Source organism: Amblyomma maculatum, chromosome 4, assembly GCF_055883805.1.
Source record: "Amblyomma maculatum isolate TAMU_Amacu chromosome 4, ASM5588380v1, whole genome shotgun sequence".
Lineage (NCBI taxonomy): Eukaryota > Metazoa > Arthropoda > Arachnida > Ixodida > Ixodidae > Amblyomma > Amblyomma maculatum.
In genome coordinates, this window is record NC_139347.1 from 101,991,477 (window position 1) to 102,009,853 (window position 18,377).

The 18,377-nt window shown below is 44.0% G+C and overlaps 1 protein-coding gene across 2 annotated transcripts in view; it reads left to right on the forward strand.

Moving 5' to 3' along the window:
* The window catches only part of LOC146191873 (DNA damage-regulated autophagy modulator protein 1-like), a 122,210-nt gene that overhangs the window by 74,094 nt on the left and 29,739 nt on the right, over positions 1 to 18,377 (forward strand). For both annotated transcript variants that reach the window (XM_084602316.1, XM_084602315.1), the window contains exon 2: positions 5,978 to 6,158. Coding sequence is in view for 1 of the 2 variants with exons in the window: in XM_084602315.1 (XP_084458441.1) it covers positions 5,978 to 6,158 (181 nt within the window). In the remaining variant the exon portion in view is untranslated. The remainder of the gene's footprint in view (positions 1 to 5,977; positions 6,159 to 18,377) is intronic.

Sequence of the window (18,377 nt, forward strand, 5' to 3'; positions counted from 1 at the left end):
AAATTACCGCTACATTTCAATAACTGCGTATTGTGGAAAAAACTACCTTTTGGATCAGGAAACATCCCAAGTTATCAGTTCGTTGATTATCAAGGACAATGCTCAGCCTACATACAAATAGGACCTGGCTGGCCCAAGGCAGTTTTATCTTCCACTCTTTTTCTCATACACATAAATTACATTGCAGATAACATAAACTGTACCGTACATTTGTTCGTAGATGACTGCAGTATATGCAAAAATAATTGGGTTTTATACAGATCACATCATTCTTAGCAACTCACACGTGCAAATTTCCAATTGGTGCCGAGGCTGGCAGATGACGTTCAACTTAGATAAGACCATCTGTATGACAGCAACCAGAAAAAAATACTATATAAAATTATCTGCACTTGGCTATTCTAATATCGTTAGACCTGAAATGGAATAGACATTGTTCGTATTTAGTATAGATCTACGGCACCTCCCGCGCTCTATTAAGTAATATGTTCCCTAAAATGTGCTTCTCCTGACACTAAATTATTAGCTTACTTCTCACTCGTTCGCTCTGTACTTAAATATGACATCGTTTGTTGGTTTCCTTCTACTAACCATTGTATAGACAAACCAGAAAGTGTTAAGCGGAGTGATAAAATTCATTTACAGCAAGTACCGTCGTTCCGATTCACCTACAGAACTTTTGCACAAAGCTGGTCTTCCAAGGATCCTAAATAGCGCCAAATTCCTGCGGATTAAATTTATTTTTGTGATTTTAAACGACGAATTCCGGATTAATAACCATAAGGATCTGACATTTTAAAACTCCATGAATTCAAGGATAAAACACGGCAGGCACTTACGCGAATACATGTATCATAATGACGCGCTCAAATTACCACTTTTTCCTCAGACGATACGAGACTATAGAACCTGCTATCGAATGATTTCCTCAACTGCAAACAGCCTCCTGCGTGAGGCTAGCTCTATGTTGTAAATAAATAAATAGCAGATTGTGCGTTACCTGGTCGCGTGCCCATGTAATTTATTCATTTAATCATGCTGTTATCCTCTTTTAAGAGCTGTTGCAGGAATGGGGAAAATTCAACTCAAAGCAATGCAGAAAAACAAACAAACCGGCTCGTGAACTTCAGACTAAATAAGCCACTTCGGCCACAAAAACCGGTCAGCAGTTATTTCCGGTGGGACAATGTATGTAAGATTGGTTACTGCATAAAAACAAAAAAGCTGTAATGCCACAATTACATAAAGCAAATATTTAAAGGTAAGGAATTCACTGGAGTAAAGGTAAAATATAGAATAGGCGATCACAATTCAAATGCGTGAGCAGGCTTCAATTTGTATAAAAATACGTCAAGTCCTGCTAACTGCTGTTGGTAATGTGTTCCACTCCTGTAGTTATTGGGGAAGGAAAGAGCACCTGTAAGCTTCACAGTGAAATATGAAATCTCAATTGTTTCGAATGCTTTGAATTCGCGTGTTTCTTACTGTTGAACGAGACAAGTACTGATCAACGTCCGATTTCACGGCTCCATTCAAAAGTTGACTGAAGAACTTCAGGCATAAGAAATGGGCTTCGGGATCTTAGGGCGGGAAGACAGGACTTGTTAAGGAAGGAGAGTCATGTCCTCGGTACTTGTTTTAAGTAAATCGAACTGCCCTCCTCCGGACACACTCCGATTTAGCGATTGGTTAAGTGTACGCGAGCCTGCATGTGATGTTTTGTTCAACTATGTTATATAATGGGTAAGAAATTTTAGTCTTCAGAAATTAGTTGTTTAAATTGCGCGATTTGCGTGGGTATTGTCTATGCACTTGCATCGTTCAGCAAGGCGGATATATTGTATCCATGACAGAACGTATTGATTAGACGACCAACTAAAAGCTAATGAATTTTTGTTTATTTTACATATCAAGGCGCAATATTATATTGTCAAATTCAAGGCCATCAACATCGGCATTGAACCCAGTTGTCATGTTTTCTTAATCAGCTACGTATTTCGAGATATCAATGCTAAAAGTACCCCTTTAAAAGCTCGGGAACTTTGGTTTCCAGCATTCCATAATTTTAAAATGACGTCGCTCCTATTTTTATGCATCAAATACATAGGTCGTTCTTGCTCTTCGCTGAAGTAAAAAAAAAACGCGATAAGAAAACTCTCAAAAATGCCAATTTAAATATATGCGATCTCATTAGCCACTATACACGCTTTCAAACGCACATTTTTGGCGCGTTCACTTTGGCTGTATTGCTTCTTGAAAATTAGCAGGAAAAGTTTAGCAATTAAAATAGTTATTTCATGGAAATAATGTCCACCTGGCTATACAATGCATTTGCAGAGATACACCAACGACTTCGCCAGGCTTTTTAAACAATCTGCAAACAAGAAAATTTCTGCCAGCAGAAAATGCTATCTATGTTGGCCGTCCTTAGTCTCTGCGACTTAACAAAACTGCGTGATAGAAAAGTCGTTGTGCTCTAGTCTACGACCTTATTTGACCTCATTCTGCGATACCCCTAATCACCTTGCTTCTTCTGTTGACCTTTTCAGTGTGTCCTTTGCTTCGAGAACTATTTCATGGACTCGATCTTATCCTCCTATACAGTTGGCTGCACTCGTCCTCCACTTTGCAAGAATCGTTCTTGCAATTATATATTATATTATATTAATTATAATATATTACATTATATTATTTTATTATTACTACATTATCATATTACGCATGTTATTTCGAGCCGTGAGAAGAATATTAATCGCTTCAGCCCCAAGAACAGCAATTAGTCGATTTGGAGTTGTGTTAGCCTGTTTTAGTACGCATAAGCATCATTTGTTCGCTTTTATTGCAGTCATTTTAATCACGCCTTTCACCTCATGTGTTCTGTTTTCTCTTATGCTATTGGTCCTGCTCGCGTTTGTACTTTCGCTGTTTTTTTTTTTATTTTCTGTAGGCCTAATATGGCCCTTCGGCTTTTTTTTTCTTCCATCCGTCCGTACGTGTTGCTTTAAGATGGCGACGATGCGTTTGACCAAGTTATTTATCACTGCGCACTCTGACTGCTGCTCCAATCCAGGCTACTGTGCTGACGCCAGGTCTGCCTTCCTGCATGTACATGTAGTGTATATTGTTCGCTTTCCGCTATCTCTAACCACGTTCTTTCTTTGTTTCCGTGCATCTTTGTTCTGTTACGCCTCAATTTGCGTTCCGCAGTTGTTGGTCATTCTACCGCCATGGTGTGCACTCAGGAGGAAAGAGGCGGTAGATATACCGGCAGCCGGACTTCGCGGGATACTTTATTTCTTTTCTATTGCAATACAGCCCCCCCCCCCCCCTTCCCCTCTACCGTAAACAAATCGTCCAAACTCCGCTTTTCTTTGTAAAACATGTTTTGCTGCTTCGGCTCTCAGTTCCTGTTTTAGGTCACCTACTTTTAAATGCATTTCGTGTACATTAATTCTCCTTTCACGTCTAACACTGCTGTCGTCGTATTGATATCTTGATAAAGCACGTCCGGCACTGTGCGTGTGACTACAATGCCTGTGCAGACGTACAATGCCTGATAGTCTTCATCCCTTCTACAATCGACGTCCAAATTTGCGCCACGCGCCACGATGGCGAAGTGGTTATGGCACTCGACTGCTGTATCAAGGATGCGAACCCGGCCGCTTCTCGATGGAGAAAAAAAGCAAGTAACCCCTGTACTGTGCGATGTCATTGAGCGCGAAAGAACACTAGGAAGTCCAAATTTCCGGAGCCCTCCACTACGGTGTCTCTCATAGCCCGAGTCTCTTTGAAAGGTTTAATCCCATAGACCAGCCAATTCCGCCCCTTTTTCACTCGCCATGTTTTGCAAATCTCCCGCTTCTTCTGTCAAGTTTCGTCGCTGTTATTCTCGTGTATTTCGTACTAAATTAAATATTTACTTTGGACGAGTTTGTTCATATCTAATAAGGTGCGTACTTATGCGTAGAACACCGGTCACATCGAAGAAGCGCATGCGATAGGTGCAGAACTCAACGTTTGTTCGCTTTTTCCTTTCTTCTTCGCACAATTACGCCCCTTATTACTTCACATCGACGCTTCTTTCACGACATCATCCGTTCTCCCCCGTCCCATCTGCTTTGACATTCATATTATCGCTTCCTCTCCGCAATTCTGCCCATACATCTCTATTTAAATAACACCTCGTTCCCCACTTTTAATTTTCCTAGCTCCACACGGTTCACACAGCTCCTCCCCTTTCTCACTATGCATGCCTGCCTTCCAGTTTGCCACTTCCTCACCTCGCCGGGGTGGCGCAGTGGTCACGGCGCTCGACTACTGTTCCTAAGGATGCGGAATCGAATCCCGGCCTCGGCGGCCGCTTTTCGATGAGCACGGAAAGCAAGGCGACTGTGGGCTGTGCGATGTCAGTGTACGTTAAGGAACCCCAGGTGGTACCTCCACTACGGCGTCTCTCAACGCCTGAGTCGCTTCGGGACGTTAAACCCCACAAACCAAACTATACCGCTTCCGCATAGCTCCTATATGAGACCTCAACCGTCTTAACTTCTCTGACTATAGCTGGCCACGCTTGTATAGGACCGGTCCACATTTCTGCGTCGGCTCGTCCGCTGCTGCATCTCGCCTCTCCTTCCGCTCCGGGTTTTCATCATTTCCTTATCCGTTTCCTTCCATTCATCAAAACCCAGTGTGTTTGATGTGGTGATGAAGTGCACCTGCTTTCACGCTAACAGTGTAGTGAACATTAGTAGCCGTAGTATCAGGAGTAACAAAATAATCGGCGATAAACATTGTTTCTTTCGCTGTCAGTAGTAGCAAGAGCTAGTTTTCCGACAGGTAATGTAGTGTAAGTAATTTATTCTGCAGCGCAGGCTTCGCAATTGTGGCGGAAATGTCGATAATACGCCGTCCTCTCGCATACTTTTTTTCGAAGACGTTGCTGATAATATGCGATCCCCATCTGCAATATGCGTCACGAACGGTCGTTGTGCGGAGTTATCTACGCTCACGGTCAACAGAACAGATATCGGTACCGGAACCAACTCGAGGCCTTGGCCAAGCCGGCGAGAATGAAGCTACTCTCCTTCACGTATTCGTTACATCAGATGCAATTTGTCCTCCAAGGCTGACCTAGATTCTGCGTTGCAGCGCACACCAGTCTTCTCCCTTCAGTGTTTATCGATGAAAACTGGTTTGCGTAATTTCGAGCCGTATGAATAAACCCTCTTCCCGCGTTTACCACTTCATACCACTCACTCTTACTCGTTATTATTTGTGACACACAATTAAGACGAGTTTTCCCGAATGACATGTAATAAATGCACTCACGCCGCATACGAGCAACGCGTGACACGCCGGCTTGCTTGACAGGGCGTGCGTCATCTGTTTGTGTATCCACAGCGTGTATGTGTCTGCCGAGCGGCGCTGGGCACAGTGGCTGGACCGACGTGCGGGGAGAATGCCCTCGGCGGCCTTACAGGAGGGGGGGGGGGGGGGGGGCGCTGCTGGACCAAGCGTCGTCATGGCAGCGTTAAGCGCTGGCTGCCCCGAGGCGTTCAAGGGCGACTTGCGTGAGTGTAGGCAAGCGGACCCTGGCGGCTTCGATTGCCGGGGCAGATTGTGAGACAGCGCTGGCAGGGGCACCGCCGCGTTACAGCGCGGGTTGCTGCCCTTCGGCCTCTCACTGCGACTCGCCGCGGGCCGAACTCTCTTTGTTGCGGAGCGAAGGAGAAAACTGGTTTTCTGACGACGCCGGTCCGGCGGTACTCTGTCCCTGTACTGCCCGCGCCAGTCGCTGTAATATCTCCTCCACCACTCACACACGCTCCTCCTTACCACCTAGTCCTTCATTCTTCCCGCTACTAGCGTGGTTTTTACGCACGTATACATTGTACGTATGAGCGTTTCGTTTAAAGATTTGAAGCTGTGCGACTCCCAGGAGAGACAACGTTTTATGCCACTCTTCGTTGTGCTGCAGATTCGGCCGACTAAGTTGTGACGAAAGAGTGCGGCGGCGTCGGGTTCCCTTTGGCCGGAAGGAGCTCCTTTCGTCCGAGTCCACTTCGGCGCCTCTGCTCTGTACGGAGTCTACGGACCCTGTCTGGTTTTCGGCTGCTGGCGGCGTCGAGTCGAGTGACTCAGACACCATCGGCGTTTCGGTAAGTCTGCATTATATTCTCTCGCCGCGCGATTGCTTAAGCAGCATTTCAGGGCGGAAGACTTTCTCCGCGTGAAGGGAGTCGGGCACTACGTAGCCTCTCACGAGTTCCTTAGTACAGAGCCCCATCTTCGATCGTAAATCTACCTTTTCACGAATTGACAGCTCCAGTCGAATTCTTTTCGCCACATTTGAACCCCTTTCTACCGTTTAGACTTGTTTTGTATGTAAGACTATTTCTCTGCTAAACAATGTAAACCAGAAACTTCGTTCTTGCCTACTGGCACGGGATCACACTATCCATTTTATGTCAGCCTTTATTAAGCCCGTGTAAGACACGTCAATGGAGAGCGTGGGCGGAAAAGTTTTATTTTCCTGTGAGATTCGTGAGCCCCCACAACTAGCGCTCTAGAGGGGAGCTATGATTTCTGCATGGTAGATTTATCCTTGTCAGGTCAACGATTAAACGTCGTAGCTTGTCAGAATGTTACCCGCTTTTGAACACGCACGAGTGGCCCAATGGGGTGGTAAGGCAGCTGTTTCCTATCTGCTGACCCACATCAAAGATGTCAGCAGTAAATATAGAACATAACAGAGTGCTTGGTTGGAAGTTAGCCAACTGTCAGTTCGCCTGGTAGTCCACTTGGCAAGAAACGCTTCAGCAGGAATGATTCGTTTAGAAGAATGCAAGTGCGTCGATGGGAAGGGAACGAAAATATTGCTCAAAAGGGTTTGCATGTTCTTTATTCTTTTCATTTGGATTCGTGATTTGTGTTCACTGGCTCTTCTTGATGAGTAAATCGCCCATTTGAGATTCATGCAAATTGAAGTCGACAGGTTCATTATTCTGCAGGCGGGCTTTAGTCCCTTGAAAGCGAACCGTATTGTACGCATTTTCACACGAACACGTGAAGTACGTACAGATTTTGCAGCCATATGAGGAAGAAATGGCTTACATTGCGTAATAAAGAGTGCTGGTTTCTTTGTAATGCTCAAGTTCTTTCCCTGCACGCAGTGTACTGAATAGATGAATAGATCCGTGTTTTCAAATACTTAGCCTTTTGCAAGGTGCAAGAGCGAACAATGAATGAAAGGTTTAATTTTACTCCAGCTTATTTCGCTTGGACAAGTCTTCGTTCGCGACATGAGTCGGGCCTTGAGTATTTCTCATGCTTTGTTTATTGTTAAAAACAAAAAGAAAGTTTTTCGCCATTGTCTAGGGGATGCTTGCATGCACTTTTTTTCCCCACGCATTGCCCTCGCTCTTCACTTTTCAAACCTGACGCGCATAATACGCTATTGTAAAATGGCAATTTGCTTGATGTTCGCAGATCTTGGCACTATATTGATGGTTTCAGGATTCTCAGGTGCGCTCTATACTCGTATTGGGCTTCAACGCTGGCCGCGACATTTCAGCCGCTTCCTGCGCTCCGGTTACAGTCATATTCTGTGAAGAATATTTATCACCGCTCCGAGGTCGATGCTTCCCGCTGTTCCTTTGTCCTCCTTAACTGCTTGCAATTTTATTTCGCTTTGCTTGACGCTCCGCTACAACGGAAATCTAAGCAGTTGCTGCGCACGAACGTCAGAGAACACATTCGGAGTTCCACCTGCGCAAAGTATTTCAGCAGCCAGATGGTGGTCTAATTGCAGTTTTTATATAGATATTCTTGGGCTTCCACGTGGCCTCAACTGTGCGTTCTACTTGGAAAGTCGCATTCTTTTCTGGCAACCGGTGCAGCTTGGAGCGCGTCTTTCTTTCTTTTTTTTTCTTCAAAAAAAAAAAAAATGGCGGGGCTCCGGGTGGTGTGCAGTAACGACAGCCTATCGTTCACCGGATGGCGTTGCGTCCCAAGGCACGATGCCTCGACAGAGAAGACATCCGCTTCTCTTTCAACCACGCTTATTGTTCAGCCCTCTCGTGTACGGCTGTCTACAGCCGCTGGCAGTCTCGCACCTTTGCGCAACTCTCTGGAAGGAGCAATTTTCGGATGCGAAATCTTCGCGCAGTGAGCGAGCGCTGCTTGGAATCAGAGGCACGTGAGTGCCGTTGGAAGAGTGCCAGGGTCATCAATGTGTAAGGTTTTTGCCTTTCCGTTGTCAGTGCAAAGTTTTGTATATTGAAGCATCCTGAAGAGTTTTCAGCACGACTTCAATTCGCGTGGGCCACCACTACAACTCCATACTCAACTCAATGCAACACACAGTTTAAAAGGCATAGACAAATATGAATTAATAATCGTTGGATCTGTTCTAAACTGATAATGAACGCTGTTTAGTACTTCAAGCCACTGGCCAAAGGTCACCTGTTTGGTACGCTGTTCAGAATAGATGGTATGCCATAATAATGGTTCGAGGTTATAACTTAATTGGCTCTATCTATCGCATCAAACTGCGCGAACAACACGTAGCCGCTTCAAGACACTGTGCTGCCTCTTTTAATTGCGTTGATCGAGATTACACATCGCAAACTCTGTACCACTACCATTAATGTTTATCAACTTTGAGGTGTTGACACTTGAATATATTGCGTTTGTGTGTAGTCGACTCTTAACTGCTTTTAAAACTTGCGCTGATCCACCCTCGCATGTTTGGCGTATTTATTTCTTCTATTTTTTATTTATTTATTTATTCAATACTTCAGGCCTTTACGGCCCAATCAGGAGGGGCATACAAATAACATCAGTATACATAACGAAGATAGCAAATAATTTCAAGACACTTGTTCTTTGGGCAATAGATTATGAACAAAACAAGGTCTAAACGAAATGCAAACCGAGCTCTGCATTAGGGAATGTCATGAACATAAACAAACAGATGTAAGCCAACTAATGAAATATCCAAAAATGAAATGTCAAACATGCAGCAAGGAAGAAAAAAAAAAAACTCAAAAGAAACACGATCAGTTTGGGCAACCAAAAAGCAGACAAGAAAAACAATTGAGGTCAGCAATTCAAGGTTTCAATTGAATTGGTTAGAAGAGACAGAGGTAAGTAGGTCCAATCTGTTATTGTGCGAGGAAAAAGGAATATTTAAAAACGTTAGTTCTGGTGCTCTATGGCGTTAGAGAGTCGTCGTCTCGATGTCGTATTCGGCGTGCAGTAAGTGGTGTTATGTACGGGTCAGGAATTAGAGCAAGGTTATTTTTAAGAAGGAACATGAACTTAAAGCGCTGAACTTTTCTTCTTAGTTCCCGTTGCCGTTGAAAATCACTCGATTATTGCACATCTTCATCCATGCAGTCAGTCACCAGGGGTTACGTTTTGCTATTTGGTTCATTTATGAAATGAACAATTTAGATTAATACATCTGTCTTGGCTTCTTGTTAACTATATCCGTTTTTTGTTAACACCAAAAGTGATGGACAGCTATAGAACTGTATTTTAACTTTTTGTAACCGAGATTCCTTTTCGGACTAGTCGATCTCTCTTTTAAATTTTGTCATTTTCATTCAAAGGTATGGGCTCTTGGAAACCGGCCTTTCTCTTCTTTATTTTTTTTTTTTCTCCGGTGCACCGCATGTCGCATCGGTATGACGCTTCTTTGAAAAAAAAATCAAACAAACCCTCTCGTGCATGTTTCTGTTTTCGGCAGAATTACCTTGCGACTGCTTAGTATCCCTCCTCAGCACATCCTTTCCTTCTTCACGAGAGACAGAAAGGGCGAATTTGTGGCTACTAACTGGTCCCACGAAGTGGAAAAGCACGCGAAGGCCCCTCCAATCTCTTATATAATCTTCTGTTCTTTTATCAACGTTATCAGTAGCTTTCAAAGGCACCGCCTCAATGCCGCTGCTGTATAGCCTGACCTTTTCCTCCATCCTATTTCTTTGGAAGCTCCTCGAAATGGACGCTTGAATTTTCCCATTCTACTCGGTTGTTTCTGACGCAAAGCCGCGGCTATAGCAGCCACGAAAGCAACTAAGTGAGCTCGGAGCAACTGCGTTCTTAGCGAACGGTCTACTGATCGGAATTTACCGTCGTGTTCCAAGGTCAGTTCTGGGAAAGGAATATTTGACTTCGTGTTTAGTTTGTGCCTGTCGTGTATCTCCCGCCACATCAGTCTCAGCGGAGGATAATATGGCGGTTAGGGTTACGGACGAGAGTACGTCTGAACTAGTTTCCCTCAAGGTTGCAACCGAGGACACCGGAGCACAGCCAGGTTTCTGCATTCTTTATGGCGTTCCACTACTCTTGTCAAGGGTAATGGTTGCATTGCTAATCGCACGCTACTAGTATAAGGAGCGGCCCTTGGACTAAGTCCACCGGAACAGAATGAGTTGCCGCTGTTACCTTGCTTAGTACAAATTTATAGACCCTTGTGCTGTACCCCTGACGCCTGCGTGCATGTTTCCTGGGCTACAAAGGGACCAGGAAGGCAAATGAGGCTGCTATCCACCGGCACGTTCCACTCGTTTCGTCTTCGCATTACTTGGTGATGTTGCGCGAGTCCCAGGTTTTCCTTCCTTCTTTTGTGCCTAGGAACCCGCTATCACTTTCCTCGTCTATTCCTTTAGTAGCACGTAGCTTGAACGAATAAACCCCCTCCCCACCGCTCTTTGAGAATGCGCTTTCCGGTAGCAAAGTTTTGTAGGCATTGCAGCAAAAGTATTCTAACCTCGCTAACGCATTCTATCTCGCAGTATTGCTTCTAGAATTCGCAAAAGAAAAACTGTGAATGAGGGAGAATAATGCGGAATCATGAAAAGGAAATGGGTATGAGCAGGGAATGTAGCGCGAGCAGAGGATAACCGGTTGCCTAAAAGGGTAAATTGGATTCCAAGGGTAGGAAAGTGTAACAGGAGGTGGCAGAAAGTACGGTGTGCGGAGGAAATTATGTTCGTAGGGATCAAGTGGATGCAGCTAACATAGGACTGGGTTAATTGTAGGAGTATGGGAGAAGCCTTCCTTCTGCAGTGAATATAGTTCGGTTGATCATGGTGATGATGCTGATGATGAATGCGCAATTGTTTTCTTTTTCCAACCGGCTGTTCAGGGCGAGCGACTGTCATCGCGCCTCACCCTTTGCTCTAATATGCTTAAATATGTATTTTTTTAATTCGTTTTGTCTGATCCATATCGATGCCGATTACATTGCTGTCTTTCCGTGTGACCTGCTTTCAGTTTTGAACTCAGAGGTAATTTTTGCGGCTCCTCGGAAATGACTAAATTATAATATATCAGCAATACTTACCCAATTCCGAAGACTCCTCACGGTCTTGAGGACAAAGATCTGTCAACGACCATTAGCTGAAAATTATGGAACATAAAAAAAGAAAAAAATCTTGAGAGGCTTCAGTTTAGTTCAGTCGTTCAGTCGTGTCCGACTCTTCGTGACCCCATGGACCATATCACGCCACGCTTTCCGGTCTCTCACTATCTTCTTAACATCACATAACTTCATCTGCGGCGCCTCGAGGATGCCATCTAACCATCGCGTTCGCTGTCTACCCCTTCTCCGGTGACCCTCAGCCTTTCCCAACATCACATCTTTCTCCAGCGACTCCTCTCTTCTCATCAGATGACCAAAGTAGCTGAGCTTTAACTTTAAAATTTGACCCTCCAATGCGCAGTCAGGGTTTATGGTCGACAATATCGACTGATTTGATCTTCTGGCAGTCCAAGGAACTCTCAAGAGTCTCTACCAGCACCACAATTCAATAGCGTCAATTTTTCGGCGGTCAGCCTTCAACACAGTCCAACTCTCGCATCTATACATTACAGACATGCAGAGAGCATCCATACAGAGCATACATGGCAGTAATTGAATTACAGTAATGGAATTACTGTAATTTAATTACTTTTCTCGGTAATTTGTAATGTAATGAAATAATTTTTGGCAGTAATTTCGCAGCAAAAGTAATTAATTCCTTTCGAAATTACTTTTACTAAAATGCGTCACTACTCCTTCGATATATGACGAAGTAGAGTGCCGTGAAAGCAGGAACTGCGTGCGGCAAGCGAAGCCAGCGTAACGGATCGGCAAAGGGGGACAGAGTTGAGCAGAACAGTGTGTCTGGGACCTCAACCGTTCTCCACGCAGCAGGATACAAGGCGTCAAGGGAATGCTAAAGAGAGAGATGGTGCAAAAAGGCTGGAACTGAAAACTAGTTTGGAGCGCGGCGTAGCGCCACTCCCTGTTGCGTCGGGCACAGTGGTGCCTGGTTACACTCAACACCACGGGGCGAAGGAGGATTGGGGTTGGGGGAGATAGGCAGAAGGGTTCATGACGTGAGGCACTGGGGCTTGAGCATTGCTGAGCAGTGAGCGCAGATGTGCCGACATCGATTCTTGGGACTCAATAAATAAGCTAGCTTCTTCGGGCCCTTCAAATGGCGGAGACAGCTCCGGGCCAGCAAGACGCTGGGTTCGCCGGTCATTTCAGGACCGTTCGACCGTGTTTTTTTTTTTTTATTTTTTTTTTTGCGGTAGTCTTGTTTTTGTAATGGCACGTACTGTAGGAGAGAGAGAGAAGAAATAGCTCTCTAGGACGGAATTTGGCGGGAACACAAAAGATCGTGTGTGCTTCGCGTCTGGAGAACAAGTTGTTGTTTTGTTTACTAGCTTTGCTTAGTTTTTGCATGGATGGAAACTAGAAAGTAATTTAAAAGTAATTTTATTATTCAGTAGAAGTAATTGTAATGCAATTTCATTACTTTTTGGGAGCAGTAATGAGTAATTTAATTTAATTACTTTTCTGCGATTTTCAGCAAAGTAATTAGTAATGTAATTTAATTCCTTTTCAAAAGTAATTTTGCCATGTATGATACAGAGAGAGGCCTAGACACCACCCAAGTGTGTACGTAATGGAGTGCTTATTTTTCTGGCACGTTTGGTGATTGCTGATGTGATGCTAGATCACGCAAATGGCACCACTTCGGCGAAACGAACTGTATACGTTAGCGAGTGAAATGATCATATTATTCTTAAACCGACCAAGACGTGCGAAAACGTTGTTTGGCTTGATTCGGCATGGCTTAATTAGCTTGGCTGTTTAGCTTTGAGATGCTCTTCCACAATTTGCCCATATGTTCAATGTCATTAGTGGTCTAGTTTGTGGGGAAACGAAAGTCTCAGTTATGTCCACTTCTTTCTGGATGCCTACACTATAACACTGAACGGCACTCATTTCAGGAACACGCGTTGTCAGTTCGAATCCCTACCGGAAGCCAGCCTCCATCTTGACTATAGAGCTGGATGATAAATGGGAAACGAAATTGTATTACACAAACGCGAACGCATGCGCGTAGAACGGCTGCGTCAGAAATTTAATATGAAATTACAATTACAATTACATATTTGCACACGTTTAGAGCAATGCCAAAACTTTTTTTAGGGTCGCGGCAGCAGCGGAGCCTTTTGGACAGAATGAGCTGTACACGCTATTGCGTAATATTCGGGGGACGTCTATAAACTCGTTAGGCGAAAATTTCAACAGGTTTCTTCAAAGGCATTAGTTGCTTTTAGCATAGCGCTTAGCTAACATGGATGTCTTTTTTATGAATTAACGTGAAACACGCAAGGCCTCCATTTCATCTAGTCAGACGAACTTGCTTCATGGCCACGGTGTAGCGTGCTTATCTCGGACCGAAAGGCGGCGGTGCAGAATATGCTATATAATTGCGTGAAACCCGGGGGCAAATAACACTATTCGATTTGGTATCAGTGCGAAATCTGGACAAATAGTTTAATGCTCACCTTTTTCTTTTGTAGCGAAAGTTACACTGCGGTAGGTCTTCAAGATCTCGGTTGGGCGCAGCTACGTCGTCAAGAGCTGTAGCTATGGTCTCCTCAGCCTGCCATGACATTTGAACTCACGTTGCCCCTATGCCACGGCCAGGAGCTGCCAACTCGGGTCGCTCTTTTCATATGGGAGGGTGATATCAGAATCAGCCTGCCAGTACCGTTTGCATTCTCGTTACCCTTATACGACAAGCAGGCGCGTCCATACGGCTTGGTTGAAGCGTGATTTTATATGTGGGTTTGCTGCTTACGCTCTCGCGTCATACCCTAAAAGGATGATCATAAGTTTCCCCAATGATGTAGCACCTGACACTTATAGGGCGTGATAGGGGAATAATGTAGCAGGCAAAATAAGCTTCCGCCGTTGCTTACGCAATTCAACTAGGGCTAACCAGAGCTAAACAACTAATTTTTTACAAACTGTAAGCTTAGATCTGAAAATATTCCAGTTCGAGGCGCCTTAACCGCAGAAGGCGATTAAACGGCCCCGCAGAACTTTGTGGAAAACAAGGGGAACTCCGACGTTTGATAACGATCTCTGCCGCGCAATCTCCGCCTGTAAGATTAGGCTATATATAGACCCAGATTTCTCTGAGCCACCTGCTGGCTTTCGGGCTAAGTGTACATTGTGAGTGCATCGCTCGCGCTCTCGAACAGAACTGACGTTCACGTTTCCCTGCCTATTGACGTCACCGACGACGTAGTTCTCGTCCTTGAGGTCGGTGGGGCGCCTTCGTTCTACTCGATTGGTGTCTTGGCCCTTCTGAAGCGCACGTGGGTATAGGTGCACCGCGACGGTGCCGAAACAAATAAATCTTGCGCCCTGCAGAGATAGTCATCAAGTGACACAGAGAACAAAGGTCCCCGCCGTTTGTGAAAGACATCCACGAACAGCGTGGGTAACAGTTCAGATTGTGACAGTGACGCGCGAACTGGCGGGAAAGTTTAGCAGTTGGGTTTGAGAGAGCGCACTCGCCGGGCTTTCGGTGTCCCGCAACATAGAAAGTGAAATGTAAAAAGAAAATGTAAGGCTTGAGATTCCTGCTACTTTCTCCGCACACTATAGCTTGCGCGATGCCTGTAACAGACTAATTCAGCAAAAAATGAGGCTCGCAGTTTCTGTGATTGTTTTGCGTAACCCAACAAATCAGCAGTGAAAATAATAAGAAATCGTCACCTGCAGCGTAAAGTTTGCGTAAAATTAAAGGATAAGAAGGGAAGGGTGGGCTAGAAGGAAGGTTGCTGGCTCACGCATTGCAGATTAGAAAGACAGACATTGCCTCGAGCAGACAAAATTATAAGCAGAAAAGAAAAGGTTACATGAAGAAAGTTGCAGGCGGGGTTTTTTCCCAACCCACTCGCATTCAGCAGATGGCATCCGGTGATACAGGACCCGCGGTTAAAACATTGTAACAAAATTGCAGGTATGATACACATGGTGTAGAAATGCCCTAGATACAACGAACCAGACAGGAATTTGGAGTCGTGAGAGACTTTAATGATCAGCCACAATAAAGAAGTCCAAACAGAAATCATCCATTTGGCTCTGGACACCGCTGAATCCCAAGGGATTCCAGCGTGCTGAAAAGGGAGGAATCTTTTTTTTATTTTTGACGATGTTGATAAAGTTATTCATCATGGCAATGAAATTGCACCAGCGTTTTGCGGAGTGAGTTCGCGATGTCATAAAGCTTATTTTCAGCGTTTCTTGCAGCGCAAACGAGTAAAACTGCATATTTTGTGCCTGTAAAGCATCAAAGTGAGCTTATTCCTCTGATATCTCTATTCGGGCCCATATTGCTATGTATCTGTGAAAGTAACCATTAACATATCTTCGTACTGTTCGCACAACTGTGCATTCCATTTCGGAATGTTTTGGATTGCCATATGATGCGATAGGATATAATAACAGAAAAACATGAACCCAAGCCCTTTAGCCTATGGCAGGAGTATAAAGGGCTTCTGCGAATGTAAATTAATGCCAGTTGCAAATAAAATAAATAAAAGTTGGTGGTTCGTGCTGGCATATGGGTGTGCTTAAACAACTTCACAAACGACGACACAAAGCAACGGACGCAAACAGTCAACTAATTTTATTTTCGAGAAATTCATGTTAATATACCCTTGTTATCTGAGCAATGCACGTTCAAAAGAAGTGGAACTGCGCACATATGAAAGAAAAAAAAAAAAACTTGGTCTCAGAAAACAATCCGAGAAAACTATATGGCAAAGCAGATTAGCCAGCATGAGACAGACCTTATTATGCCGTGCGATGATGTGCAACTGAAAAAAGTTCCTTTTTTGACAAAGCTATCGAAGGAGCACTCACACACCCACCTTCAGTTGGAATGACTGCCATTTCCGTGCGTACCGGAGTTCGATAGGTCATCGATCCTCCTAAAGTCCAAAAATAAATTGACGAGAGAACTGTGGGAAGCTTATCAAATGGCAGTCATTCCATTTGAATGTGGGTGTGTCAGTGCTGCGTCGGTAGCATTGTCAAAAAAGAAAACTTTTTATCTGCACATGATGAGACGGCATAATTGGGTCTGTCATGCTGGCTAATCTGCTTTCTTATATACTTTCCTGGAATAGTTTTTTTTTTCTTTCAACTGCGCAGTTTCACTTCTTTTGAACGTGCATTGCTCACATAACAAGAGTATATTAACATGCATTTCTCGAAAATAAAAGCTGGTTGACAGTTTGCGCTCGTTGCTTTGTGTTGCTGTTTGTGTAGTCGTTTGTGTAGTCGTTCAAGCGCACCTATATGCCAGCATTTATGCAGCATTTGCTTCCAAATTACGAGGTGTACTGCACTTCGTTCGTTGTTTGGACCAATCCTCTCCTGTTTTCATTTCATTTTTCTTCAGTGCTGCATGTCTTCCGAGGGCCACGTTTGTAATTTTCTAGATTTCCTTTGTGTGGAGCCTTCATGTTAAGATGTTTCAGAGTTTCACATTTCTATTTCAAAGCTAACGTGGTTTAGGTGAGTCCGCTCTTAGAAAACATTCAAAACTGATAGCATTCCAACTGCTGGACTTTACATCGCTGCATTTTACACTTGTTTTTTTCTGTCTTGTACCCCAGCGGTCGGAATATGATGATGCGTCTGGGTGTGCTGGCCTGGAAAAGAAGAAAGAAAATAGCATTGTGCCACATTACTGTGTGGAGTCACCTACCCAGCGTAGGAAGTCCTACCATCATAAGTGAAAAGTAGCTGAGACTGAGCCATACCATGTGCAGTTTGGCGTAAAGTGAATGCTTCGTTTCACATTTCTGCAACGCCATTTGCGTGCCACGTGCTATTTGAACCCACTGTCGCACGCCATTATGAAACGGCCCAGCCTGGCTGGGAACCATTAGGTTCAGGTTTGCCCATATGGGCCCAAGTTTGGCCAGAGAAGTCGATAAACTGAGCCTTTAGTTTTTCAACAAATTTTTCAGCATCTACAAGTTATCGCGACACGTACCGTGTTCAATGAGTGCTTTTAAATATATAAATATCTCCCAAGATTGTGGAGGCGCAATAATAAACTACATACACCCATTTCGACTTCGAAACGGTTTTTCTTAGTAGAAAAAAAAAAACGTTTCATGTACATAAAACGACGCAATGTAGAAACGTAAGACTCCCGCATATTCGCCACATGAATCTCATCAATCTTCTGTGAATTTTGTTTCCTCTTTCTTGCATGGGCTAATCACCATTTGTGAACATGGCTTGAAATTCCCACTAGAGGCATTTATTACAGTTGCCATGCCTGCCAATAGTGACGCATAATATTCGATGAAAAGTTAATCGAAGGACGAAACTGTAGATGCTTTAAATAGCGAACATTAGATTCGGTTATAACGTTTTTGAGGTGAGGTTCCTCGTCGCAAGCATATATTTTGCTTTTGAGTGATTTCCTTTGGAAGCACAGATGGCATTTGCATAAAGCTCCATTTTTGAACGTGCACCTCGAAATAAGTTTTCTTTTTGTCTTATGCGCCGTAAAGCTTTGTGTACTGTTCTGCGCCTCTATTCGGTGTTTATGCATTCAAGCTCTTTTTTTGTTTGATATTTTGAGTGCTTATCATTTCGCTCGTGCGCAATGGCTGTGTACCTTATGAAGAGCATAACAGCCACAGGTGTTCTATCGTTGGATAGCTTATGTCGATTATGTAATTGCGCTGAATGAAGTGTAGGCCTTAAATAATTACCGTTAATTAGGTAATTGTGATTAAGAATCGAAATTTTTGTCGTCATATATCGTTGAAAAAGTCAACTAGTAGAACCAGAAATCAAACGCTGTACCACGCTAAGACAATGTAAATCTGATCGTTAAACGAGCTAACGCTCATCTAACTCGGTTCACGAAATCATGCGACAGTAGCAAATCAGTAGTACTGTATGCTTTCGCATTCAAAGCAAGTAGACAAGTGGCTCCGTTTTTTTTTTTCTTAAGGATACGTCAGTGAAGTATCATTGCATCACC